This window comes from Centruroides vittatus, unplaced genomic scaffold, assembly GCF_030686945.1.
Source record: "Centruroides vittatus isolate TY-2023 unplaced genomic scaffold, ASM3068694v2 contig_921, whole genome shotgun sequence".
Lineage (NCBI taxonomy): Eukaryota > Metazoa > Arthropoda > Arachnida > Scorpiones > Buthidae > Centruroides > Centruroides vittatus.
In genome coordinates, this window is record NW_027122608.1 from 385540 (window position 1) to 413259 (window position 27720).

Genomic DNA, 27720 nt, shown 5'->3' on the forward strand with positions numbered 1-27720 from the left:
GATAGATAGAAATTAGCCTATCACGTGATTTAAACAAAAGGGTGACGACATGATAAATTTTCCCCGAATCTACTGAAATGTTTGTTAGTATACTGAAATATCGGTAGAACGAACCGTAATGTATTAAATTTTCACTTTATTTTATTAATAATTGACACAATTAATTAAATTTTTCTAATTATTTCTGCGTCGATGGCGATTTATTGAAAGATATTTCGTGAGTCTACCGAAATATCAGTAGCACGTCGTAGATCGAGAAAATGGTGCTGAACAAGTTGCTAGAAAACGCAAATCCTTTAATTTATTCCATTTTAACGGAAAGACAGACGACCAAACAGGAAGAGGATGAAAGTATAACGGACGATTTCGATTCTAGGGAAATATTTGATATCCTTTATTTTAGAATATTCGTAGAAAATGCTGTTTTAGTTAGGCCTACTTGAGTTCTGGTGTATTAGACATGCTGCATCCATACAAAAATTCCCTATATAGGGAATTTTTGTATGGATGCAGCATGTTGTCTAGTTACCCAAAGGTTACCTTTGGGCCTACCAAATTATATTAGTTTTCACAGAGCAGGAGGCTTCACACTATTCTGCCATTGGATAATTGGAATGAAAAATAATTAGAAATTCCATATAACAGAGGATCTAGTAAAAACAAGATTATGGAACACTGTCACTGTATTAGAGAGACACACATGTTTTGTTATAGACGGTAAATATATGTTGCCAGTCGTGTTATAGAGACACATGCAAACACGTTACTTAGTTAAGGTCGCATCAGCGCAGTGGTTTTTGACCAGATGCCGTGACGACCCTTTGTGGGTGTCGGAAAATATATTGCCGAGCGTCATGTGGCACCGCACAGCAGTGCCGTAACTGGAGTGGTGCTAGTGGTGTCCAGGCACAGGGCGTAGACCCTGGGGGGGCACAGAAATGACCTGGACCAAGTTTTGAGGCATAGTTACATATGCTCACACCGGGTGCATAAAAGGCTAGTTACAGACACTGCCGCACAGTCCTTTAGTTATGGAGGCTGCGAGGTGGCTAAGTAGTGCTCGGTTAGGTTCGTACTTCCGGAGTCGGCACATTACCTCGGTCCTTCTATATTCGGTGACGAAGCTATAAACTCGATAATTTTGGTGGGGCAGGGCCTAACTTCTGCAGTTGTTATATGACTAGTGCCACGTATGCAGTATGGTAATGGCACCAGTAGTTGACCGTTTAAAGCTGTTTTGGATTTTGATGTTTTTTATTACGAGGTGTGGTAACACAAAAAGCAAAATTTTTATATGAAAAAGTTTGTTTTATACTTGTTGTGGAGAAAAATGTTTTTAAACTTTTAATGAAAAAATCGTAATTTAATAATTTAATCACAGGCTATTCACCAAGCAGTCGACCGTTGGATTGCACGATTGTTTATGGTGATCGACGACAGGGTTTTCCTTCGTCGAGAGCCTCGCAAACATGGCAACTGTGAAAGGATAAGCGAGCTTAATAACAGGTATTTTTAAAAAATGTGCACTCAAAATGCAGATTCCTCGTTATCTTTTAAAGAACTGACAATGCCTTGCTACGTGGTCAACTACCAGAAGGAGTTTTGCATGATAATTTTCTCCATCACTATGAATGAGGTAATCTGTTATTCTTATGTGTCTGAGAATGGGGTTTTATAATGCTTACTGTAAAAATGACTTGTGTAAACCTGCTGATCCGTGTGTAGTTATATATACAGATTACTCGCGATTATAGAAATCCATATGTAATTAGTCCATCTTTCACAGATGGACTAATTATGCACAGATTTCTACTTACACGATCGACAATACGAGTCCTCTATAAATAATAAATGCATTTGCTTTCATCACTTAAACGTAGACTACTGTTACATTTTTTACACTTGGACTGTATCTAATATGCATACTGCTACTTGAAAAAAGAAATAGTCAATTTTTCAGTTTTTCCCTCTAGTCAGTGATTTATTTCTGGCTACTGAACTGGCACCATAACACTTATGTGCATTACTAAAATGTGTACTAATTCTGCATTGATAACGTAGTAGTAGTTCCACACAAGAAAAAATTATCAAGTCGGGTTTCCACTTAGAAAAATATTGAAAATACTTTGTTAGTGAATGTAGAAGCATATTATTTGGTCATAGACACAAATATGTGCTGTATTAGTTGCTTTATTTGGTTATAGTGACATAGAATTACATATTTTAAACTGTTCTGTAATTCTCTTTTCACCCACAGGATGTACTATATCATAGCACTAGCAGTTATTTATTTCGGGAGGGTATGTTGGTGCACAATTGTGAATGATTGCTTAGTGAATTTACAAATAAAATAAAATTTCTTTTATATTCTTTCTTTTTTTTCCACAATACTTGTCCTGGGGTGCCCTTGTCTTACATCTAAAGTTTGTACTGGATTTGCATATAAGATACTGTACCGGACAAATGTACATGCATTATCAATGGCATTATTTGATTGTAGAAGGCTAGATGTTATTTACTACACAAAAAGAATATAAATTACCAAATACAGATGTGCTGTTTGAATTAGAAGATGTCTATGTTCTACAGTGTCTTCCGAGAAGAAGGTACCATTTTAAATTACCGTAGTTATGTTAATTATTTTCCGAGAATTATGGGACGTATGCTAATCGATAGAGTAAATGTCCGAATTTCATCTCCCATCTGCATTTTAATGTACTGTTGTCTATTGCCTCTGGAAGTATCACAAATGAAAATGGCAACTCCACAACAGTGAAAGTATTTTGTTTTCTGCAATTCATAAACATGGAATTGTTTGTCATTATGTAACATGAGTAATCTGCAGGAAACACAGAATCGTGGTTGCTGTGGGAGGAGTGACAATGGACATACTGAGTGTAGAAAGAATTTTCCATACAACACAAGATGCAAATGTGAAACTTTGATAATTTTTAATGTTTTAATGTAGATTATGACATTTTCAAATAATAATTAACATAATTACAATAATTTAAAATGGTAAAATTCGTTTTGGAAGACTGTATATATACATTTGTTGAAACGTTTGTTGCTAGACCAGTGTATAAGCATAACAGTTACTTAATGCAAGCTGATTACAGTTTTAAACCTTAATCCACCTTAAATATGATAAGAGGCATAAACGATCCGGAACATCCATTAACTTTAGAGGAACTAAACGTCATAGAAGAAAGCAAAGTGAAGGTAAGGGCTAAAAGTTTTGATTCGTAATGCATAGAAGATTGTTTTATAATCTTGATGACATTCAAACATAGGTGGACAACGCAAATAATAGCGTCACGGTAGAATTTACGCCTACAATACCCCACTGTAGTATGGCCACGCTGATCGGGTTGGCGATCAGGGTGAAGCTGCTGAGGGCGTTACCCGAAAGATTTAAGGTAAGTAATTATTAAGAATTATTTTCAAACAAATGTAGCATATTATGAAAAATAAAGTTGTAGTAGATGATACAGTGCAAGCTTCATGTAAATTAAAACCAACATGCAGTTTGGAGTAGATATACTGCATATTTAACCCAAATAAAGTAAAAGTCCAAATTTTTGATAATACTTTTGATTCGATATATTTGAATAAGGCACTTTAAGTCAGTCATTCAGAAGAAATTAATTTGTAATTTTGGAACCAATTACTGTAATGTGAACTTCAGCTAACTTTTAAACATTTCAAATACATCTTTTTAGCATTTTTGAGGTCAGCTTTGCGATCGGTCTCTTGCCACATCCTCACTTAAGTTGGCTCCATACATTTGGTATTGGCAAATCTGTTCAAACATCTGGCCGGTACTGAGTAGTGCGGATGATTTACCCGTTACTATTGTTTGGTATTTGCCATTTTTCACTTCCTGCTGGTATATTGTGCCAAATCAAAGGGATGAGTGGGCAATTATTTGGCATTCGGCAAATATGAAATGTGTGGAGCTGGCTTTAGATCATTTTCTATCTTGTCTCGTATGTTTGAGCTATTCTTACGTAAATGTCTTCTTTATTCCTTCAACTATTCTTTTTGTAACCATCTTCGAGTGCCCATATTTTGAGACTTGATTTGTTAATCGGCACCACTTCCATATTTTTCTCGTTCCTCAGTTTTCAGCAAATCCTTTAATTCTCCGTTCATCTCCTATTTTCCATTATAGCATCTACAGCATAGTATAAATCGATACTCATGCCAAATATTGTATAGTAGAAGATAGAGTTCACTGAGTTTGGCACTGAGAGTAATCAAACTTATGTTTGGACTATCTTAAGACAATTTTTAATTAGAAAACATTAGTAATTTCATTAAACCGAATACTTTTATTATTCATTTAGGTTGACGTGTACATTTCTCCCGGAACCCACGCTTCGGAAGATGCAGGTTTGTGTTTTTAAACTATTAATTTCTTTTGTTTCCCAAACTGACAAGCATGTATCGCTAATGCACAGTTTGATATGCAAATTTGATGTTGAAAAACTTTAAATATAAGTTATTAAGGAGATTCAAAAGCTTTTTAAAATGCCTTGGATCAAATAGTTATTAACTGTGACTCCATGTAAAATTAGAGAGACTGTGGGATGCTACTAGTTTCCATAAATGAAGAGACACACTTGTGAGACTGTGTTTGCGTAACATTAGATGTGTTAACGTACATTTACTGAGTAGATGCAATGCATTTGTGTGCAGAATTGCGCATAAGTTAGTAAAATGTTTGCATTTCATGGAAAGTTTTAGGTTCAAACGCAACACCTCTATTGATCAATTAATTTTACCATCTTGGACCTTCTTACCAACTCTGAAGTCATCATCTGCCATTCGGGACCCCGGGCAAAGTCTTAGTTTGTTCCAAAATTTTCACAGGGAAGTCTGGGGATTTTTCACTTTGACTTCGGGCCCATCTTTTGCCACTCGGTTGGCCAACCAGATCCAAAATTGCCCATTAGAAAGCTTTTTTAATGGCTATACAGCAGTAAGAATTAAACAAAAATTTGTTATTGTTATTACATGATTAAGCAAATTTAAATTGCCAATAAATTTAATTATAATTCATTTTCATAGTGTTTCGAGTATTATATATATTTGCTTATCCCGGCATTTCTTTCTTTTCTTTAACGTCATGGAATTTTTCAGTTAACAAACAGCTTGCAGACAAGGAGAGGGTTGCCGCCGCTCTGGAAAATTCCTACCTGTTGGAAGTTGTAAATCAGTGTCTCTCCTCCAAGCAGTGATTTCTCCTATAGTGTATTCATAAACAATGTATATTTATCAATAAAAAATAGTATTTAAGGATTACAATTTCGTAATTTATTTGTCTTTTGGATTGGGCTATATTGTATTTTTTACGAACAAAGTATCGCCAATTCTAGTTTATCTGGACCAATTTATGAGTGGATTACTTTATAGAAGTGTTGCAAACAGAATACAAATTGTAGTGTATACGAACCAGTTACTTTCTAGCCCCGAAATGTTTTTGTGTAGAAATTATAATGTTTTGATGATTGAAGATGTATGTATTTTACATAAACACACATCTTAATAAGTAATATATACTGTAATTACTTAAAAAGTAACAAAAATTAAAACACTCGTCAAATCTTAATCTTGTGTTGTAATCACGCTACTGTATCATACTCCTTTGTTGATCTTGTTTGGGGTTTATTGAGATAGTTATGCATTGTTTGTGCTTTTCATGAATTTTATGTGTATTGTCATAATTTGGACCTTTCTGAATCGGTCTTCCTGTGGTAGTATTGGCAACATCGTAAGCCAGCTGTGCAATCCGCTATGCACCTTAAAAAACTTTTAATTGTTGAAGATTTACTATTGATTTGAGGTATGGTGATGAAACTCTTCTCAAAGTACTGCTAGCAATAAAAACCCAAAATTTTGTAAATTCTGTTAGTAACCATGGATGCCTGTACATTGGGACATGTGTCCCCTTGTCCTAATGCTCAAGGAGATCCCAAATTTCATCATCGACAAACAACAAATTCATGACGAATAGCCTATTCTGCAAATGTAAAAGAAACTAACGAACGATATTTGTCTATTGTCCCATGCAACTTTGTATGTTGATCAAAATTTGGCCTTGTTTTCGAGGCCAGATTAGCTCCGATCGCGACCAATGTTAACCTCGTGGAATCACCGATCCGACATTGAATTGTAGTTCGAAGCTTCTTGCATTGCATGCATTGCCGTTAGTAACTATTTGTTCTTTCGTCGGTTTTGCCAAATGCAAACACCAAATTATCTTGTTAATTTCAATACGACACATTCCATCTTTTTATGTCTAGTCGCAATCTATTCTTCAACATCGCACAAAGTAATGACATTCGAAGCACACTCGTCTTTGCAGTTGCTTGACGGTCGAGACTTGCGGGTTCGGGCACAACTCAAAGCTTGGCCAAAAATTGCGACACCGACAAAATCGGAGAACTGTGAGTGCGACTGTTTATTGCGGCAAGGTTCTTGGCAATTCGTACGAATAATTTCGTACATTTTGTAAGGATGCTTGCATCTGTGAGTAATTCAAACTTTGCAACAAAATTAATTTCCAAATTTTATTGAAAATTATCTTAAAATTGCATATATTTATGTATATACATATATTTTTTTTAAGTTTGTATTTTACATTAACAGCAACAATATGAATAATATTTATTTACAATAAAACATTTTGTATATTTTTTCTTACATATTTGTACAATGTGAATAATAACTATTTACAATATAACATTTTGTAGATATACAGTATATAAATATCTTTGATTATATTTATAACATGCGTAAACGTCGCTCGCGAGCACAAAAGAATGCATTTGACGTACGAAATCATCCGTAATTTCCAATATAGAAATTCATAAAATAAATAAATATTTGTATATATGTTAACAATATAATACATGCTGGCAACTTGCAACATTTATATATCAATATATAAAATAAAATATTTTATTCTATTGGGAATAACTGAAGGTAAGTGTGGTTGTCGTAGATTTCGAAATCATAGAGCGGGGCATCCATGACGGGATTCAGAATGTACTGCTCCACCGTGTTTTCGCTTCTGGTCGGCATCGTTTCCCAGTTGGTTACATTGGGAAAATGGTGCGAACAGGAATGGATCGCATTCGGAATTGATGCGTAACAAGTGTTTTGGTCGATCACTGCGAGAGGTGCCCTAGATGGAGAGGACCGCTTGGTCTTGAAGGAATCTATGTTGTTAGGTGGGCATTGCTTGTTTTCTTCTTCTGTCATCAGAAAGTGATAAATCTTTTCGCTCAGAGTTTTATCCATGTGGCTGAAAACAGATTCCAGTGCAAACGACTCTTCCAAATTTGTTAGCTCGGACTCGCAAGAGTGATAGACCCACGGCGAAATGTTTGGATCGAGAAGATGGTTCACGTCCATGACGGAACCCATTGAACTTCCGGAGGATTTTATTTCTTCCTGACTCAAGATGTCTATGACCTTTTCTTCTTCCCAGTTAACACTCACTCCAGATTCCTCTTTCGTTTGCGGTACTTCCGGAGGACGCCGCTGGATGCCATTCCGGTTGTTTCCTCGAACATTCCACAAGTAGTGGGTGCTGGACTTCTTGTGGGTCTCGATGCTCTTCGAAGCCGAAATTCTAGTGGAAGGCCGACCGTATTTATTCTGCAAAATGATGTGCTGACGGTGCAAAGCCGCTTGAAGAGCCATCTGTAAATAGATAAGTATATACAGTTATTTTTTTGGCAGGTATCACTTGCTTAACACACCACTTTGTGATTGGTGAACCAGGAATTTTACACCCCCATAATGGCAAATTCTTTGTATGGTCCAAAGCACACGTTTCTTTAAAAGCCTTTTATGAAACATTTATATAAATACACAAGGAGGCTAATCTCCAAGGATTTGGGACTGCACACCTTGGTTGTGTTGTGACTACTAGACTCTTTCTGTCTAGAATAATAGTGGCTCACTGTTGACAAAATTGTAAAAATGAAAATGACCTTTCTAATAATTTTCTCCAGATGTTTTGACCCATCTTCAAACTCGATCCCTCCTATTACTGTTATAATGATCGATAAAATCCAGTTTGAAGCCTTGTAAACTTGTGTTTCTAACGATTCGTGGTCTCTGGTATATGTCAACAAATTCCCAAAGAGTTCCGAACGGTTCTTGAATCCTGCTCCTTTGCTCTACCGTTTCACGAGTCTGTTTTAGATCAGTAGTTTTCAAAGCACAGTCTGTGGACTGACCCTAATAATTTTCCTAAATTGCAATTATATTCTACTTTTATGTGCCACATATGTGATTTTAGTTTATTGAATGAAGAAACTATTTTGGCACACACCTAAGGTGGTGTTTACTAGAGGTGAGCCTAATTTGTCCACAACTCTGTTCAAGCAATTTGCAGGTTGTATTGCAGTTTCCACAACGAAACAATATTAACATATGTACAAAATTTCAAACCCCTTACAGCTTGAGATCTGAGCCAAAGGTCTATAAGAATGGCCTTTTGAGGCCATTCTTATAAACTTACCTATTTGAATCTCCTTTTCAAAATTATCCCTGGAGTATTTGTTATATGCAGAATGAAGGCTGCAAGCCTCTTTTACATATTAAAAATATATAAAAGAGGCAGAAGAGCCTACAATTTTTCTTTCCAATTACTCCATTGGAAGAAAAGGTAGGACTTTGAGCTTTTTTTAGAGCCTTCAGGCCTTCCGAACCCATTCCCAGTAATCTTTTCTGCTAACTGGAGTAACCGGAAACAGGTTTGTGGAGGCAGGAAATTGGGCATTTGTCCGTACTACTAGAGTGAGGTGATGTGACTTGAATAGAGGTTCAGAAAATCCTCTTTCTCTGCGATATACCACTGGGACATTCTAAAGGAAGCCGAAGACCTTCCTTTTCTGCCAAGTTTTCTAGCCTCCTTCACGGGTGACCGAGCGGTATACCGCAGACAGGATTTTCTGAACCTGTATCCACAAGACAACACCTCACTCAAGTTACATTGACAATACCGAATTTCGAGGCATAAATTCAAAAAAAACCTCACCCCGAAATAGAACCTTACCTGGCACTTGGCAATCCTAGAAGTGTTACCACTCCTCTTCTTATAACCCAATCTAGGCTTGATATTGGAGGGCTTTCTCGAGACCTTGGACAGGAGGTCGTGACGTCCACGCAGGAACCACTCGTTGCGAAATTCGTGAAAATCCTGTTGGCCCATCCTCTTGGACGACTCCCTGTTGTAGTGGTTCACCTTGCGGAAACCGTAAAGATTGAGCTGCCGGATGAAACTAGTTATGTTGCTAGTTTTAAAGATGTCGACATTGCTCTCCAGGTATTCCTCCTGAAATTTTGGGTAATCCAGGATGATGGAATCGCCCTGATGGCTCCAGCTGATGGCACCCGTCTGGCACTCGTTGACGATCTTCCATAATTTCTGAGGGAAACGCATCGATAACAATGACTGGCCTTCGCTATATTTCTTCGAATAGGTTAAAGAATACATTATCGTTCTTCTTCGTGTTCTTTTTTTCATAATTCTCCCCGCTGTTCGAATCGCGCACGTGTTGCCGATTACGTCAGTTACACCGTAATCGAAAAATTTTCAAATTTCGTCATCGCTGCCAGCCAATTAGAGTTCACTATTATTATTGTGGTTTTAGAGCATTAAATTAATTTTTGGGGACATTGTTTATGCAAACCGTTGTTTATCTTTAATAAATTTACCAGGAAAATATTGAAATAAACATTATTTATTTGATTTTTTAAGATTATGATTGAAAAACATCTGTTTAAATTAATAAAATTGAATTAAAATTACATAATAATCCCGCACTCGCGTTACTAAAGCAACGGAAGCTCGAGATTTTTAAACTTTTATTATTAAAGCGTTGATTAAATTGTTAATGCTCATTAAATATAAAAAACGTCAATAAAACTCGGTTTAAATATTTATGTGTAAAAGAATGTTTTAATTTAAAATCATACAAGAACTTACTTTTGATGCGGGATTGAAATTGTTTGTAACATTGCCATAGTAATCCGCCGTATTTACCGAACGAACCTATTACGTAAATATGATTTAATTTTAATTTAAAATCGTGTAAATGCGATTATTTTAATTATTTTTAGCGATTATTAAATTATATCCATCCATACTTTATACGAAAAATACGACGAAGAAGGTGGTGACGTTAAAAATATTTAATTATTCAGCACGTACGTTACACGTGCAGGCGCCAAATTGAAAATATATTTATTTATTTATTAAGCTTTTGATGCTTTATGTATAAGGTGTATTTATACTTTTTCGTTTGTTTATTTTTACTTAAAAGCAATTTGGAGTTTTGATATATTCGATTACGTTGTTTTGGAGACGGGAAATTTAAATATTTAAACATTAAGCAAACCAATGGTATAATCCGTTTTATATGAAACGGATTATGCTATTGGTTTGTTTACTTCCCTTCTTACACTTACATTATCCATTAAAGCGTGTTTGTAATGTAATGTTTTTGTTTTAGATAAAGGAAATTTTTTGAAATTAGCTAATAGAAAAGTTTTATACAGACAATTAAAATTTTACATTCTGCCAAATTAAATAATTTTTAATGGCGTCATAACGTTATGTACAGTACTGTACACTGTACAACTTCTATTTTATATATTTAAAGTGTATTTATCATAGATTAAAGCAATTTATATATATATATACGTGTATAAATCATTAAAATCCATTAAAGGAAATAAGAGTATCGTTTGGCTAATTTTTGGCTAAATAAAATTGCAATGTTCTAAAATTTAAATTAATTAATTAATTATATTTGACAAGAGATGGCAGTCTGCTTACTGCCAAATTGCTAAGTATTTAGCCTCAGCCCAATAAGAATTCGGTTCCTTTGGTGTTTAAAACATTACACTTTTCTAATTGTTACTTTTGACTGCTTTTTAACCAATCAGAAGACATTTATTATATATTTTTTTAGGAGTTGTTGATGCTACGTAGAGATTTCAGATTCATTTATAAAATTATAAAATTAAATATTACAAGTTTTGAAAATGAACTAGCGGTATTCAAAACACTGCCCCCTGTTAAAGAAAATTACTTTTGGTTTCACAAGCAACTTTTTATTATTAGGCAGAGTTATTATTGAGAAATTTATAAAAGTACAAATTACAGATCGTAAAATTAAGTGAATACATGATAAAAAATGTGGTATAAATGAGAAATAACAATTCGTTTTAATGACAAATGCATTCTGTGTTTACTTTTTTTTTGGTAATACAAACATCACATCCGTAAAATAGATTGTTTCCTTCAAGATCGGCGCAATTTTCGTGATCTCAACCTTCAGAAATCCTGCACTGAATCCAGTCTTTTTCAAAGGTTTCACCACATGATGCAGTGAGTCTCTTGGTCTTCTTTCTTTTCTTGAACTGATTTAGTTATATTTACTGTTTTCTTTCTTTGTCTCTTTATTTAGACGATTTTCCCCCAGCAGTTTTCTCTTAGCTGCATAGATTCTTTCTTTTTCTCTTTTCTTTCCTTTTTCTGCCGTAGTTTACCCATATTGTCTCACAAAACAAAAACATTTCGTCAGAATATAATTCTAATCAACCTTAAACTGTTTCCGATACAACCTGTAACACTTCTGTCTCATACAAATCTCATTTTTGTCCCATACAACCCGCAACGTATCTGTCCCATACTACACGACCTTCCCCCATGCTCATCTACAGTCGTCAAATTATGGGCATTGTTTAAGGGCAAAATCTCAAAATTTTAAGGTGTGGTCCATTCGGGATATCCTGGGTTCTGTCCCACAGTGCTGTCTGCGCTCTTAGTGACATTAATACAAACAACAATATTTAAATTTGCATTTGTCTTCTGCGTTAACAACATCTCCACCAATAGTTGAATCTGTAATGCTCATATCATGCCTGGAACTCCTTTGAAATGACATTAGTTTTACAAATCCTTTCTCTTGTCTTTTAATATCGGCAGCAGCGACTTGTATAGTCCTTGTGTTTGAACTGGTAGTAAACAGGATGGTCGTCTCTGGCTAGTAACTCACGCATACTTCATTTTGTCTTCAAACTTGTAGTTGTAAGAGCATTTTGGGTTTACTCTTTTCACACTGAAGTAGTTTGATTGCCATGATTGACTCTCTTACTTTCATGTTTAAAAGAGCGCGTTTTTTATGCAGCGAAAGTGTAGCGAAATGACGTCACGAGCAGCGTTGGCCATTTAGAAACGGGTTCCAGAGGATTAGCTGTACAGCGCTTCTCGAGCGCTGCATAAAAAAACGCGCCCAAACCCTTTGTCTCTTTGTGGCACCAGGATTCATTCCAGAATTTTGTTCTGTTGAAACCCATAGAATCTGTTACTCTCAATTTGTCAGGTCGTATATTTAATTTCGTGTATAATGCCTAGTGTACGCACTCACTTTCGATTGAGGCATTTCCCATACTATACACTAGCTTTAGATTCAAACCCTTCCTGGTGAGATACATGTTCGATTTTTACTCTTGTAACCTATGAAACATCATTCGACTCAGGATTAAACAAGGAAAACAATGATACCAAAATTATTTCCAAGAAAATAGGTTGGGGTGACTAAATTCAGGGTAAAAGACATTTCGTTTGCCATTAAAATCAGTAGCAAACACGATAAAACAGCCTGTCCATAGACACAAACGAAGGTTTTTATATTCGGGCAAAAGGCGGGGAAAAGTAATAAGTGCAGGTTGGCGAATCTTGGCATAAAGTTACATAATTTCATGCCAAGACTGATGAAGTACACTTATTCAATTACGGCACCGTACCTGTCACCCGAAATGCACTTAAATAAGTCTGTAATTTTTCAAGATGGCGGATTCCGAGAGGGACTTGTGGCACAGTCATAGGATGCCTGCCAACATGTTAAAGAAAGATTGCCGCTGTTTTGAGGAAAGGTAGAGTTAATCAGATGGGACTTTAAGGGAAAATGATGTAAGGTTACCAATCACGTGACAAAACAGAGTTGCTCCTCCTGACAGAGAAAAAATTGATTAAACTGTTGTATGGTAATGTCAGACATGTTTTGTAATGCTGCATTATTAAAAGCATATGAATCATATACTGTATTTAATATGTATTGAAATACAACACATTTTAATATACATTAACCCGTAAATATGCGAGAAAACACCTATATTCCCCCTCTTCCCGAGGATGCATTTTCTTGAATGAATGAATGATATGACATCACCATTCTTGATTAAAAATATATGTATAGAAGAGAAATAATGCAAAATAAATAATATATATCTGATTTTCATCAATGAACACATGCTTAATGTTAGATATTAATTAAATGAGTCGTTTCCAAGTTAGTAGAAGTACTACCAATATGGCGGCTAACGTATGACACACTCGTAACAAATTAATTACAGAATTTGAATAATTAAATCATTGTTTATTACGTTTTAAAATAAGACGAACATTTACTAATAACAAACATATCGGCAACGAATTAATTAATTTTTATTAATAAATGGCGCATACGAAATTAGAGCTATGAATTGTTTAACAGTTTGACATATCGTTTGTTAGTTGCTATGGTAACGAATTAAATTCAGATTTATATTTACAAACAATTAAATAAAATAATCAGAAATTAATATTTAATTATAATTTATCTTTTAAAAATAATAATGTGGAAACGATTTTTATAAAGTTGATTTATGAAGCGATGATGTTGCGGTTGCTATGGTTACAAGATTTTAATTGCTTGTCGCCAAGTTTTCACCATCGCACGCTAGTTTCGAATTAATTGAATAAGTAATCAGCGTGGTCATTTTAAATCAACATCACAAATTAATGCGAAAAATCTTGATTAAAAATATGTATAAATAAATCACGATGGCGATGGCCATTTTGTTACCATGGTTACCGATTTTGAATCGTTTGACGTTATAGCTACCATCTTTGATTTAGTAGGCTATTATTGGCGCCGAATGGATGAAAGTTTTAATAGATGTTAAATAAATTTCTTATTCTGTTTCGGGACCCTTTAAATAATTCGCTTCGGTTTGGGAATGACGCGAGGATTATACGGTTTATATTGAAATAACGATTATAGTCGAAGATTTCGATGGACGATGACGTCATTTCATTCGTTTCGCTGGAGAATTGCGTCAAATTAATGTCTGTTTGATGTCACTTTTCAACTTTCCTTATTTAAAATTGAAAATACGTCATAAAAGTGACGTAAAAATCGAATCAAACAAGAGATATATTATTAAGGACGTTGAAGGGAACTATAAAGGAAACGGTGACGTCACTTGCGACATTTTGTTTGTTAGTTGCTAAGGTAACGAATTACATTCGAGTTTATTTTAACAAATTATTAAATAAGATAATCATAAATTAACATTTTATGCTAATTTATTTCATCTATGGAGAGTTTTTGGATAGCGACGTGTTAAAGTTCACCATAGTCCGTTTATTTCGTCCACAAAGTCCAGAAAGACGTCAATTTGACGTCATCTCTACAGTTTTGTAATAAACGAGTCCGAAAATGACGTCAAATTGACATAAACATGCGCAGTAGCTGAACTAAACGAACAAGCGTAAATTTTACTTTATTGGTTGCCATGACGTAACACGGGAAAGTACTGTATTGTAATTTTGTCAAATTTTACCCTCCTCCCCACCGGGTTTTTTCAAATCTCGTTGTTGTGAGATCCCGTGAACCCCAAAAGAACGGGAAAAATTCCTGTTGGTGTTTGTGTGTGTCGGCATCTATTTTCTTTAATATCTCAGGATGGGGGGAAGATTAAGTAACGAAATTTGGCACGGTAACTTATGAATAACGGGCGTTGCTGGTATTAAAGTTTGGTTCGGAAAGGTCGAGGGGTTGGAAAGATAAAGGCTGTCACGTGTCATATCTCGCGTGGGGTCGGACTTAATGAAGATTTTTCTTGTTAGCATTTAAAGCTTTTTATAAAACTCATTTCTACCCTGAAAATTAAGCCATTTTTCGTTTTATAATAATTAAAAGTATGGAAAGTTTTTATAACAAAATCTCATAACAGATGGCGCCATACGCAAATTTTTTTATTCTTCGAGGTAGTGTAGTGATTTTAAATTTAAATATTTTCTTAAATTGAGATTTTTGTCATAATTCAACAAAATTATTCCTTTTAATGTTTCGTTTTATTTGAATTTTATATCGTAGTGTAATTGATAATTATCGGACTTCCTAATGAACCCTGTTCCAGAGTCATCTTCGGTGTTCTTTCTAAACTGTCATTATTTATTTAAACTGGAAACTTTTTAAACATTTATATTAATTATTTTATGTTGTAAGAAATTATTTAATGTATTTATTTTTATTTTTAAAAATTGCGTATGATAATTCAGAGATTTTAAATATTCCATTTTTAATAGTACCGCGTTGCCACGGTAACAAATTATCCGGAGTGTTTTCCCCCCTACGATCTTGCCAAGTATCTCATTATTGGAACATTCAAAAGTTTTATTTTCGTTACATTGAAAGTTATTTAATCCAATTGAAAGATTCGAGGGGTTTTGTAAGAGAATTTTATCGATTTTTAGCTTTAAATCACTCCGTTCTTTTTTTTTTTTTGGCTTCAATTTACGAAGTTTGGTTCGATGACGTCACGGATTCTAAAAATTCAAACTTTTTGCCCTCACAGTTATTTGATTTGAGGCGTTACTTTTGTTTTCGGTTGTCTAAATTTAAAATTGGTCGTCGTTTTTTGATTATTAGTGGAATCTGAGCAGCAAAAGTTAAGCAAAGTAAATAAAATTCGAACTGAAAGGTAAGTATAAATAAACGAGAAGAGGACTGGTTAACTGAAAAAACAAGGAAAGTAGGCAAAACCAAGAGTAGAGAAACATAATAGAAGTATAAACAAGCAAAAATATCCTAATGAGAAGGTTGTAAAAATTGACGCAAAAGTACTGTTACTAGAAGGCATGGAAGTAAAAGTTCAGGTACCCTAATGCAAGGATGTAGAAGCACAGCAAGTGTAATGCAAAGATTTAGAAGCATAGAAAGTGTAATTGAAGGATGTAGAAGCATGGCAAGTCTAATTTAAGGATGTAGAAGCACAGCTGCTCTAATAGAGAGATTGCGGCCGAAGTTTAAACGTTAAACTTGTACGGCAAGCACAAGTACACGTTTGAGGTTTAAACTCGAAGTAAAATACGTTGCCGCGCACGTTCACAACAATATCCCATGAGTCAGTGCGCGATGTTCACGTCTGACTCATGGGATATTGTTGAAAAATAGCGTAAACGTTTAACGAGGAATGTTACCAGCGAAGGTAAATAAACAAATTAAACTATTTTAAAGTATTTATAGGATGTTTAATAACACTAAATAATTATTTTTAATTAGCGTCATGTCTCTTACCGTACCATAGTACTACCTCATACTTTTGTGGAGGGAAGTAGTGGCTTATGTAAATCCGAAAGCAGCTCAGGATAATATTTATAGAAAATTTACGAATGTATTACGCTGTTGATGGTTGATGGTAGAAGATGCTGTGAAAAAATAAACCTACTCCTACAGAATTATGATAAGCTATTATGAAGACAAATATATGTAAATTCTATAGGCACTTCACATAACTTGCAAAAAAATTGAATAATTAAATAATTTCTAGATTAAAATCGTCTGTTTCTTTACAATGTTATTCGTAAATGCTTAAATAATCATCATTTTAATAAAATACGTCATAATTTTAACCCCAAACGCAAAAATTGAAGAAGTTTAAACCGATCTTCTACTCGCCATTCTAGACGTAACGAACGCCATTATCAACCTTCTAGAATTACCAGATGGCGGTGCTCAACGTCCGACGTTCACGTTTCGGGCTGAAAACGACGGCCGCGACCTCTCTAATGTAAAGATGTAGAAGCACAGCAAGGACGTAGAATCCAGCTAATCTAAGACTAGGAAGTAAAAGCGCAACCGCTTTTAATTCAAGGATGTAAAAGTATAGATAATTTAAGGATGAGCTGAAGCTGGATTCCTCATATATTAAACATTCTTTGGTTACTTTAAAATAGCCATACTTTATTTTATTTATCTTACAACCTTTAATGTAAAGTGTGTACCAATTTATGAATATTTGAAGAGGCGCTTCTTTTAAAGAAAAATAATAAAATTAAGAAACACAAGAGAAGAAAATTTGCTAGAAGAATGAGAGAAAAATGCACGTAAAAGAGTTTTTATAAGATTATTTAAATTTATAAATTTAATCAACCCGTAAAAATATAAAAGTCAGTCGGAGGGATAAAATTGTGTTTTTACTTCGTTTAATTTTAAAATAGAAAGAAATGAATTGAAAAACAAAGAAAAATATACTAGGAAGCTGATAGAAGGAGAGAGAATTTATAAAAATTGAAGGAAACAATGTAAAGGAACGGTGTATAAAAGATTGAAGAAATTCCCCACACAGCATTCGATACTAGAAATGAGTTATAAAATGGCACGAGAATCCCCCCCCCAAAAACTGAATAACTTACTTTACCAGATCAAAGAATTATTTATCATCATTCTTGAGTTTTTTAAAAGTAATTCAGAAATATCTAGAAAGACATTGTAACAAAATTTAGTTGTAAATGTGATGTCGAGTCTTTTTTTCTTTCAACTTCCATTGATCTCTGTCATCCTTCTAACCATTTCTCTACATTTATTCTAAAGAATTGTCTGCTCTTAATTTTTTTTTTTACTCTAGTATATATTTATCCACTTGAATTTCTAAGTATTTTGCTATCGTATGCTCCGAATTGTCTCTTTTTACTACACAAAAATGTCTGGCGATTCAGTTTTAATGTGGTTTAATTCATTATTTTTTTTAGTAGCAGCGAATAATTAAAATTAATTATTTACTGTTGGGGTGTAAGGCTGGGAGGGCGTGTGGTAAAATTTATAAAATTTCCTTCCGCGCTTCATTTATTTTGAATTCTTCACAACAGATATTTTATCTTTCGATTCTCCATTTTATTCCCTGCACTATAGACTTTTTCCACTTTAGAACTTTTTGAATTATTTTCATTTCTTTGAACAGCATTGAGTTTCTTTTATGGCATTCATTTTTATTTTTTCCCCTTTTTTTTTTACCTCTAAACTGTTCTTTCACTCCAGAATTTTTTGTAGGATTTAAAATTTAACTTATTCTCCTACTTATTTAAGATACAACATTGTTTATTCTAGATTTTTGTAAACTTTTTAGCTCTAGAAAGTAGATTTGGCCGCTTATATTAACCTTAATGCTTTCGAGAATTGCAGAAAGCGGTCTTCTGCTGTGTAAATTCTATAATAAAAACACATTCTCTTTATTATATGCTTTCTATGAAATTATAGATACAGATTTATTGTACTATGCAAGCCATTTTATACACTTTAAACTCACTATAATGTCTGAATGTGAATAAAATATATAAATTTTACACTGAAATTCACTTATAACATTGTGAAAATGTTTTATAAATCATGTATAAACTTAAATTTATTGTGTTCTGAAAGATTAAAGTGGTATAATCGATTAATTTATTGTCTCAGATATTAATAACACCGCTCAGAATCCATTTATAATATTTATTTTCCGCTAGATTAATCATTTATATATTTAAATATAGATATTGGGTATGTTACTGTGGTGTTTTTAATTATTTTAAAGTCAATTACTTGATTATTACTCATTTCTTTTGCTGTTACCTTACTCTGTATGAGGAAACCTGATAATTGCTTTCCTCCTCCTCCTGCTCCTCCATTCTTTTTCTTCATACAAAATGGAGTTTTCCTCATGCAAAGGAAGAGGAAAGCAAAGGAACTGTTTTTCTTTTCCTCATACTTTGTATGAGGAAGAGGAGAACTGATAATTTACAATATTATCTTAATTAGGATATCTTTAAGAGGTTTGTAAATTTGTAATTAAATGGTAGCACAAAGTTATTGCTAATTTTAATTGCTTCTACATAATATATTTTTCATTATTATTGTCAGAAAGATTCAGTCGTTATGATCAATTCTGATGGAATTTTATTGTTAACGACTTTTTAATTTATGCCAGACATTTCTAATTATTTTTCTAATTACTTCGCGTTTTAAATATTGCAACGATTTCAAGTAATTAATTTAGTAAATTCTTAATTTCTTTATGCAGGAAAAAAGTTAAAATTAATGTCGCACCGGTAAAAAATTTAACGCTTGTTTATCCAGGATATTTTTAATTCATCGCAATTCTCTCCGGGGAAAAAAATTTCAGTAGAGTTGCATAACTTTTCCGGCAAATCGCGTGTGGCGCCATCTTTTAAGCGATTTTATTAACGTTCAATAATTATTATAAAGTGGCAAAAAAAGCTTAATTTTGAGGGTAGGGACAAGTTTTATAAAACACTATAAATGCTAATAACGAGTAAAATCTTTATTAATTTAGAATCCCGCTCGAGATAAGACACGTGATCCCTTCTATCTCACCAACCCCTCCACCTTTAACCACCAAAATTGAACAGCATCAATGACCCTAATACACAAACTTTCCTGCAAAATTTCAGAAATTTTCGACAGAAGGCACAGGAATTATTAAGCTTCAAAGTGGGGAAGAAAATCGTGCCCCCAGATCCGTATATACAGAAAACACCGATTTTTTGCATTTCTCGACCCTTAGGGGTCATTTATTCACACCAAGATTTGCTATATTTTCCCCCGTTATATATAACACCCGGGGAAGTAGAAAGGAGGGAGACATTTTGCTGTTTAAGGAAAGAAGTAATGTAGAATTTATGCAAAACAGTTTGCAAAAAAAGAAAGTGAAATGTTTGATTAATTTAACTCCCAATTTGTAAATGGAAAATCCTAGTGAGTAAATGTTCAGAAGAAGAGTAATTTAGAATTTCTAGATTTAATGCAATGCGTAGAAATGAAGAGAAATCTCTAAATTGCATGCAATCTGTACCTTACAGACAATTGCTATCAAAACTCCAATCGATACGCCCGTATTACAATAAGACAATAAAGGAAACTTTGAAAATAATCCCATTTTAATCCCAAACTAATCGTCGAATCCCTTCATTTGGTAATTACATAGTAAAATTGTACATTGCAGTATATAATTTTCACTTTTTCCAGGCTATTAAATAACCCGCAGTTTAACAATACCGTTGAATTAATTTCGTTATAAACGAAACAACTTATCCCCGCATTCCTAAGAAGTTTCCTAACGTTTATGAGGAAGCGTAGAGTCGAGTTAATGAATTTTCTGATAGATAAATAGCGACAGCAGCTGTCAAAAACCTTTCTATATAATATATTTAAGGTCAAATTCTTTTCGGAGAGGTCCTTCAGGTATGCCGAAAACGTAAGAGAATATCTGACAAAACTAATTGAAATTAAGGTATTACTTTATTAAATTTGTCATTCCGACATAGAAATTTAATTTGTTACGATTAGTTGAGTTTCTGTAAAGCAGATGGCAGCTCGAGCTCCGGTTTAAGCGGAACACGTTTTGGCCAGGACAGAAATTTTACTTTATTATTATGTAATACGAACTCCTCCATTAACGGCTTGTTCACAAACAGAAGCCAACGTTGCAGGGGCTCATCCGTTGATTGGGCTTCCTATAGTTTTTGTTTACTTTACACCCTCTAGGAGTCGCTGCTGGCGGCGCGCGACGTCATTGCCAATTGCGTCACAATGCGAGTTTGTAACCGATGATTGTTGAAAGTGATTATTATTTGTTTTGTTTTTTGCTTGATTTCTCATTGTTGAACTTGGAAGGAAGCCAATTTTCTTTACGTTGAGCGTTTTTTTAGGGAAAACTCAGGATTAATCTGGGAATTATTCCCTGATTATCCCTACATTTCCCTAACTGGTGAGAGCATCTGAATTTTTTTCTTTTAGTCTGTTTTGATTGTTTTTTCGCGTAAAAATACAAATTTTCAGAAGGTTTTGAGTTTTTTTTTTGTTCGAATATTCTTTAATTCCTTGAAAATTCTTGTTTATAAATTATATAAGCATTTTTTTTTTCATTTTAAAAATTAAATTCATAATTTTTTAACTTTTTCCCCGTTTTAATTTTCTAATGGCTTGACATAAAACTCAGTTTAAAAAGTTGTTGTTTTATAGAAAAATTCTGACTTTTCCCGTTAAAAAAAGCATCCCGGAGGGAAAAAATTGGGGAGTTTTTTTTCTAATAAAAATTTTTCTATCATAATTACACACAAACTTTTTCAAGCGAAGATTTCTGCACCGTTAATTCGTAATTACGAGATTTCTATCTTTAAATCCCGATTTCTGCGCTCCGTTTTTCGCTGTTTTCGGGGATATGAAAGGGTAATTCTTATTCAGAAACGATTCCTAATTTCAGTACGGCGTTAAATGCGGGATTTTTAAGTTTCCTGGGACAATTTTTCGGTAGGCAGAAGAGCCAACAGGCTGCACTCACGCTCGAATAGCTTCTGTTAAAACATTGTTTGCTGTCTAACACCTGATATATCCACTTCATGCAGTAATGAAACTCTTACCAATCGAAGTATAGAGGGAGAAAGAGGAGGAAAAAGTAAGATAAAAAAAATTGACAGTCCAAAATTAATTGCGAAAGATAAGCAAACTTAAGTTGGCACTTTTACGAGTTTAATCTACGGGGAAATTAATTATTTAGTGTTTCTTGGTATGGACAGTGGGATCCGGGATCGATTCCCTCTCCCTTTGTGGATTACTCCGCAGCCTAACCCGCTTTATACGCTGATTAATTATGCATTTTAAAGCGATGTAAACAACGGGATTCGTGTATCATCACCTCGTTATAACGCATTAGTAATTCTTCTCCGATTCGCGCGTATAGCGCTTGTTTATAATAAGCTGCAAGCTCGTATTAATATGTTAATAAAATGACATTTTTTGTGTTTTATAGAGTTGCGAGCTCCAAGACAATTGACGTTATATGGAGGCTACGTCAGCGCTAAATGAATATTGATAATGTAAGGCTCATAAAGGATGTAAGATGTTTTGCTTGCGTGTATCATTCATAAAGAAGTTATGCTTTGTTATAAATAATAACAATTCTTCGGTAGAGGATTCGTTATAAGCGAGGAAATCCTGAAATAATGAACAATAGCGTGAATTTATTAACACACGAGCACCAAGGAGGATTTAAAATGATTTTAAGTGCGCTTTTTCCATTGGTTTCTCGACTCGGTTCGGTGGCAGTGGGCCAACTGGATCCACGAATTAAACAGTCGAGTGGAGATTACTTATCGGCGATCGAAACCTGGCATCGAACCGGCATCCAGACTCACTCCACAGGTGCGCGCGTGCAGCGAGATGATAAAAAATAGATAGAATTGGTTCATCGAAATTCGATTTCCACCCCCCGAGCCCAGAGGTGTCTTGAGATTTAACAGTGGTTTTTTCCCTCCGTCCTCTGTGTATCGGATGTATTGTTTTAGTGGCAGAAGGGTCCGAGATCCATCAAGTCGGCTTCAACACGCGCGTAGGCGATTTCGGGAACGTTTGCAATGCATTATCGAGTTATTGCTGGGGTGATTGCTGCAGATAATAACATCAGATACGTTCTTGTCAGCAGTTTCGATCGGTTTTGTTGGAGTGTGGCTCCCGCCAGACTGGTGTACTGTTTTGTTTCTCCTGGACGTCTGTCTGTTCATCTGTCCAGATTTACATGGGTATTAAGTGATACCGGGGAGTGTCTTCTGTTTAAAATTGAGGTCGTGCGTATCTACTTTCACGTACGTTCGACCGCCGAAATGGGTAAACAACACACACACGTCCGACCGTGCTTTACTCTCTTATGGTGTGCCATAAACTGAAAATGCCAAGTCGAAATGAAAACTTTGAAGATTTATCGACGAGTGGAGCGTGGCTTTAGGTTATGTCACTTTATAAAGAAAGCTGCTGTCGGATTCTAAAGAAAGAAATAACTTGTTTTTCTCCTCGTCCCTCCTTCGGCTCGATATGTGTCTTTCTACGGTTTTCTTCTCGTATTTATTGAAGTTTTGAAATTTGGCGCACGACCTACTAAATACATGCAGCATATTTAGCACGTAGGGCTGCACATTTAGCCCATAATCACGCCCAAAATCGAACTTTTAGCGAATTAAATCGATAGGAGTAACACCGAGACATAAGCAGATAATTGCATTTTAGTAGTGTGGGTAATACTTCACCGGGTGCAGGTTTATATCACCTTTATCGCATCTCTATCCAATATTTTCGAATAGTTCTTCGGAATGCATTGGCATTTATCAAACTCGGAAGATACCTTTCGAGTGCTGCCCGGGACCAAAACACATTCCAACTTCGCGTTTCAATTTATCAATTTTTATTACCCGCTGACATCCATTATCGGAGACTTAAAACGTTCTGTAAAATGTCGAACAGAACTAAATCCTCCTCCTCTTTCACCGTTTTCTGCATCGTTATTAAACTCGGAAATCGCCAAACATCGGGAAAGTGATAAAAAAAAAAAAGTTTACTTTGCCTCTTAAACTTCCCTCTTTCCCTCTTATAACTTATGCAACACAGGAAAAGAGGGAAATTTAACAGTCAAAATAATTCTTTTTTTTACTTTCCCTCTGTTACATATGACAGAGGTTAAAGTAAAAACGATCGTCCAACAGTGGCTCATTATCCTACGGGAAAAAAGGGCAATTGCCTTGGGGTCTCCCCGCCAACGGGGGGCCCAAATCAATTTTCTATAGTAAAAATATCGAAAAATTTGGGGTCTATCTTGGGACCCCACATTGCGAATGGCACAGCGCAGAGGATATTGGTAGATTTCCCCCAAAAATTCCCCCGAAAAAAAATGTTCGAAGTCAACACTGTGCGTGAGGCCCCCTAATTTAGATTTGCCTGGGACCCATCAGGGTATAACGCTCAAAAAATTAATTGTCCCTCAAGGTTTTTACACTTTTGAACCCTGAGGATCTTGAAATGTCGAGAAATTCAAGAGAGTTGGTGGTATTTTCTCCCGTACCCTTTGTCGAAAATTTCTGAAATTTTGCAAGGAAGTTTGGGTATCAGGGGCATCGATGCTCATAAATTTTAGTAGTTAAAGATCGAGGGGTTAGGGAGATAGAGAGGGATCACGTGCCGTATCTTGAGTGGGGTCTGTTTTGCTTTGGTTTTATTCGTATACGGCAATCTGCCGTGGGGAATGCCATGGGAAACTGGTCCCCCCTATTTTGGTGTTCGTAACGTAAAGGTAACCCTGAAAAATCCACGTGGCCTGCCCGTTAGCCACGCTCGAACCCACAACCAACAACTTCCACTGTTTAGTAATCAGACTCAATGAAGATTTATATAAAACTCGTTTCTAACCTCAAAATTCAGCCTTTTGCTATCTTATAATATAGATTTTAAATAAGATCTCCTAACAGATGGCGCCACACGCGATTTTAACTTTTTTTACCGGGAAAGTTACTCAACTCGTTGCTTTCTTTACTTTTAAGCTCCATATTATTTATGAACCACAACAGAAGCTTCTTAAACGTGAACAAAGTACGGATTGCTCCGCTCGGATGGGTCGATGGTATGGAGATTAATCTTTGAATAAGCCAAAAAAAATACAAAGAAATTTAATTTTTGTGAATAAGTTACGTATGTAAATCTGCCACGAATCAAAGTTTCCATTAATATTCATGGGCATCCCCCTTCTTTGTCTTCATTTGCAATTAATCAATACTTTTAAACGTTCCTGTCTTAGCTTTGCAGTGAAAGAAATCCATAAATGCCTAATTTGGGGGTATTAATTCTGGTTTTCGCACTTAATAAATGCATAATTTTCCTATTAATTCGGTCGAGTAGGGTAATAATTGCAAGGAGTAACGTCACATTCTTTCATGTAACGTTAAATTGAACTGTTTAAACTAAATTTTGTGTCCTCTTTACTTGGAAGATTTGTACAGTAAAGCCTTCCTTAGCATTTAGATCAAGGGGAGGATCTTGCCCCCTCGTAATTGGACTCCTAAGAATCTAATTTATAAGAGACACAGAGAGATCCCTACCTCTAAATTGGGATTTTCTCTAAGTTTGGGGATATAATCCTCCGTACAGCAGAACATAGAAGACACCATCTCTAGATTTGGAGGTTATCTAAATTGCTCTGTGCAGGCCTATAAATTGAACTCATGTGTTTAATGTAGAGGAATGTCTAGTGCAATTTGGATTGCAGTGTAGAGGGATGTCCCCTATAAATTTGGGAATATTGCCCTTCTAAATTGGGTGATATAATTTTTGTATAGAAGAATGTAGAAGACACTGCCCTAGTCTTGGAAGGTTGCACTGGGCAGTATAAATTGAACTCGAGGGTTTAGTGTAGTGGACTGTCCAGAATTTGGATTGGAATGTAGAATATTTGGAGTATATTATTTTATAAATAGGAGATATAACTCCATATAACAGAAAGTAGAGGACTCGTTTCCTAAATTTGGGGGCTACCATATAGTCTTTAGCGAGATGGTTTAGAGGAGGATATGTAAATTAGATTGAGCACACTCTAGAAGGGAGAGTGTCCTTTCTAACTACTTGAAACCCCTCTAAATTAAACTCCTTAGGAGTTTAATTTAGAGGGGAGACTTCAAGGAGACTTCTCCAGGCTGTTCTCAAGATATTTCTTTTGGATAGTCAACGCACTAGAAGATTTATTGTTTAAATATTCTTTCATTTTATTATTGCTACCGCCTTTACTCTTAAAATGGATACCTAATTTTAATTGTATTTGCCATTAATGTATGCGGAAATTCTTCTTTACTAAGCCTCTTTACAAGTTACACGGTAATCTAATTAAAAAACAATAAATATTAATTTATGGTAATTAAAATATGGAATTTTTGAAAGGTATTGTCAATGCTGCGAGGGGTAATTGCAATTTTTCGAGGTGAAAACGGTGTGGAAACACGCTCTTTATTAGATGACAACGTCCAGAAACGTAAGTAGAACGTCATTAATTGTCGCTAATGCCTTTTTATAAAGGTTAAAATAAGGTAAGACACGCTCCAAAGGGGTATTTTTTAAAAAAATTATCGAAGTAGTGTGACGAAAGAATTAAAATTTGCATGAAAATACACTACAAGATTTTATTTTGTTTCATCCTGCAAGTCGTATCGATCCTTAAATTACTCACACGGCCATACAAGACTATAATTTGGCAGTTTTGATAGCGTAAATGGGTTTAATTTGCTCTAAACTGTACGCTGCGTGCGTTAAATCGAGACAAAAAGTTACGTTACGAACTGTCGAGACTTTAAATCCCGTGTAAAGCGTATAAAATTTCACTATTATTTGAGGAGAAATGTCACTGTGAAGTCATAATAAAGCGAAGAATAATTGTTGCGTCACAGTTGGAAGAGAGATCGAATTTGAAAAAATAAAAATTCCTTCCCAATTGTGTGACGTATAACAATCGCTCCATTGTGGCTTCACAATCAAGTTTCCTCTCAGTTGTTACACTATTGTGAGGTCACAATTAAATGCAAAAATAATGATTGTTACGTCGCAGTCGGGGAGTAGAATCTACATGAATTCATAATTAAATGAAAAGTGATGATTGTTACGTAACAACCCGAAAGCAATTGTTGAAGGACACGGGGAAAGATGAAGCGGCAGTCGAGAGATGTTCAAGAACTACGTGACGTCAAACGTCGGCGAATTCATTATTAATTTAATTTAAAAACAAGGATTAATTAAACAAAGTAATATTTATAAATCTTAATCATTTTAAATTAATTAATAAAATTCCGGAGAAGAATTTACTTTTCTGTCTCTCTATTAAATAATTACTCGTTTCCAGTTAATTAACTGCAGAATGTAACTTCGTTTCAAGTAAACTCGCGGAACTTGCGGCGAGCATTGTTATTAACACTTAAATTTATAGGATTTGTGGGTGGTTTTTGAAGGTAGCGTGACTAAAACTCTGTCGAATCGACACGAAAAATCACTATTTGATAAATTTGTAACGATTTAAAACCCTTAAAGTTCATCCTTTCTACTGTAAATAATAATAAAAAAACATTATAAAATCGGTAAAGTTTTAAAGGTTTCTGCTTCAGAGTAACTCGCAAAGACGTCATTTATGAATTTTTTGCCTTTTAAAAACTCATAAATGACGTCACGAATAATTAAAACACTCATAACTTACACTACGTATATTTTAAAAACACAAATGACGTCACCTTGGTGTATTTAAAAAAACTCATAAGTGACGTCACTTATATTTACCTCGTAAAAACTCATAACTGACGTCACTTATATTTAAAAACTCATAAGTGACGTCGTATATAAGTAAAAATTACATCACATAAATTTGAAAAAAACACAAATGACGTCACGTAGATTTAAAAAAAACTCATAAGTGACGTCACTTATATTTAAAAACTCATAAGTGACGTCACTTACATTTACCTCGTAAAAACTCATAACTGACGTCACTTATATTTAAAAACTCATAAGTGACGTCGTATATAAGTAAAAATTACATCACGTAAATTTGAAAAAACGTAAATGACGTCACGCAGATTTAAAAAAAACTCATAAGTGACGTCACTTATATTTAAAAACTCATAAGTGACGTCACCGCGCCGTTTTTTAGTTAGCTAACGCTTGTTCTTGTTTTGTTTATTAATGGCAAGTTGGTTGCGATTTCATCGATTTTCCGATAAATGCAATTCTAGGC

At 34.7% G+C, this 27720-nt stretch overlaps 2 protein-coding genes across 2 annotated transcripts; one reads left to right on the top strand and one right to left on the bottom strand.

The window, feature by feature from the left end:
- The first annotated feature begins 92 nt into the window (after positions 1–92).
- Positions 93–5310, top strand: galla-2 (MIP18 family protein galla-2). Its single transcript, XM_067281537.1, has 6 exons — positions 93–120; positions 211–387; positions 3143–3222; positions 3294–3419; positions 4350–4395; positions 5146–5310. The coding sequence occupies exons 2-6, from the start codon at positions 261–263 to the stop codon at positions 5241–5243; spliced, it is 477 nt and encodes a 158-aa protein (XP_067137638.1). The 5' UTR covers positions 93–120; positions 211–260; the 3' UTR covers positions 5244–5310.
- A 1337-nt stretch (positions 5311–6647) lies between these two features.
- On the bottom strand, positions 6648–9633 carry LOC136984500 (heat shock transcription factor, Y-linked-like). Its single transcript, XM_067281500.1, has 2 exons — positions 9077–9633; positions 6648–7713 (listed from the first exon to the last, which is right to left on the bottom strand). The coding sequence occupies exons 1-2, from the start codon at positions 9545–9547 to the stop codon at positions 6967–6969; spliced, it is 1218 nt and encodes a 405-aa protein (XP_067137601.1). The 5' UTR covers positions 9548–9633; the 3' UTR covers positions 6648–6966.
- Positions 9634–27720: the final 18087 nt, after the last annotated feature.

Coding starts and splice junctions, on each gene's coding strand:
- galla-2 (XM_067281537.1), top strand. CDS start 261: ATGGTGCTGAACAAGTTGCTAGAAAACGCAAATCCTTTAATTTATTCC. Junction 388..3,142: donor CGATTCTAGGGAAATATTTG/ATATCCTTTATT, acceptor AATCCACCTTAA/ATATGATAAGAGGCATAAAC. Junction 3,420..4,349: donor CGTTACCCGAAAGATTTAAG/GTAAGTAATTAT, acceptor TTATTCATTTAG/GTTGACGTGTACATTTCTCC.
- LOC136984500 (XM_067281500.1), bottom strand. CDS start 9,547: ATGAAAAAAAGAACACGAAGAAGAACGATAATGTATTCTTTAACCTAT. Junction 7,714..9,076: donor CTAGGATTGCCAAGTGCCAG/GTAAGGTTCTAT, acceptor ATCTATTTACAG/ATGGCTCTTCAAGCGGCTTT.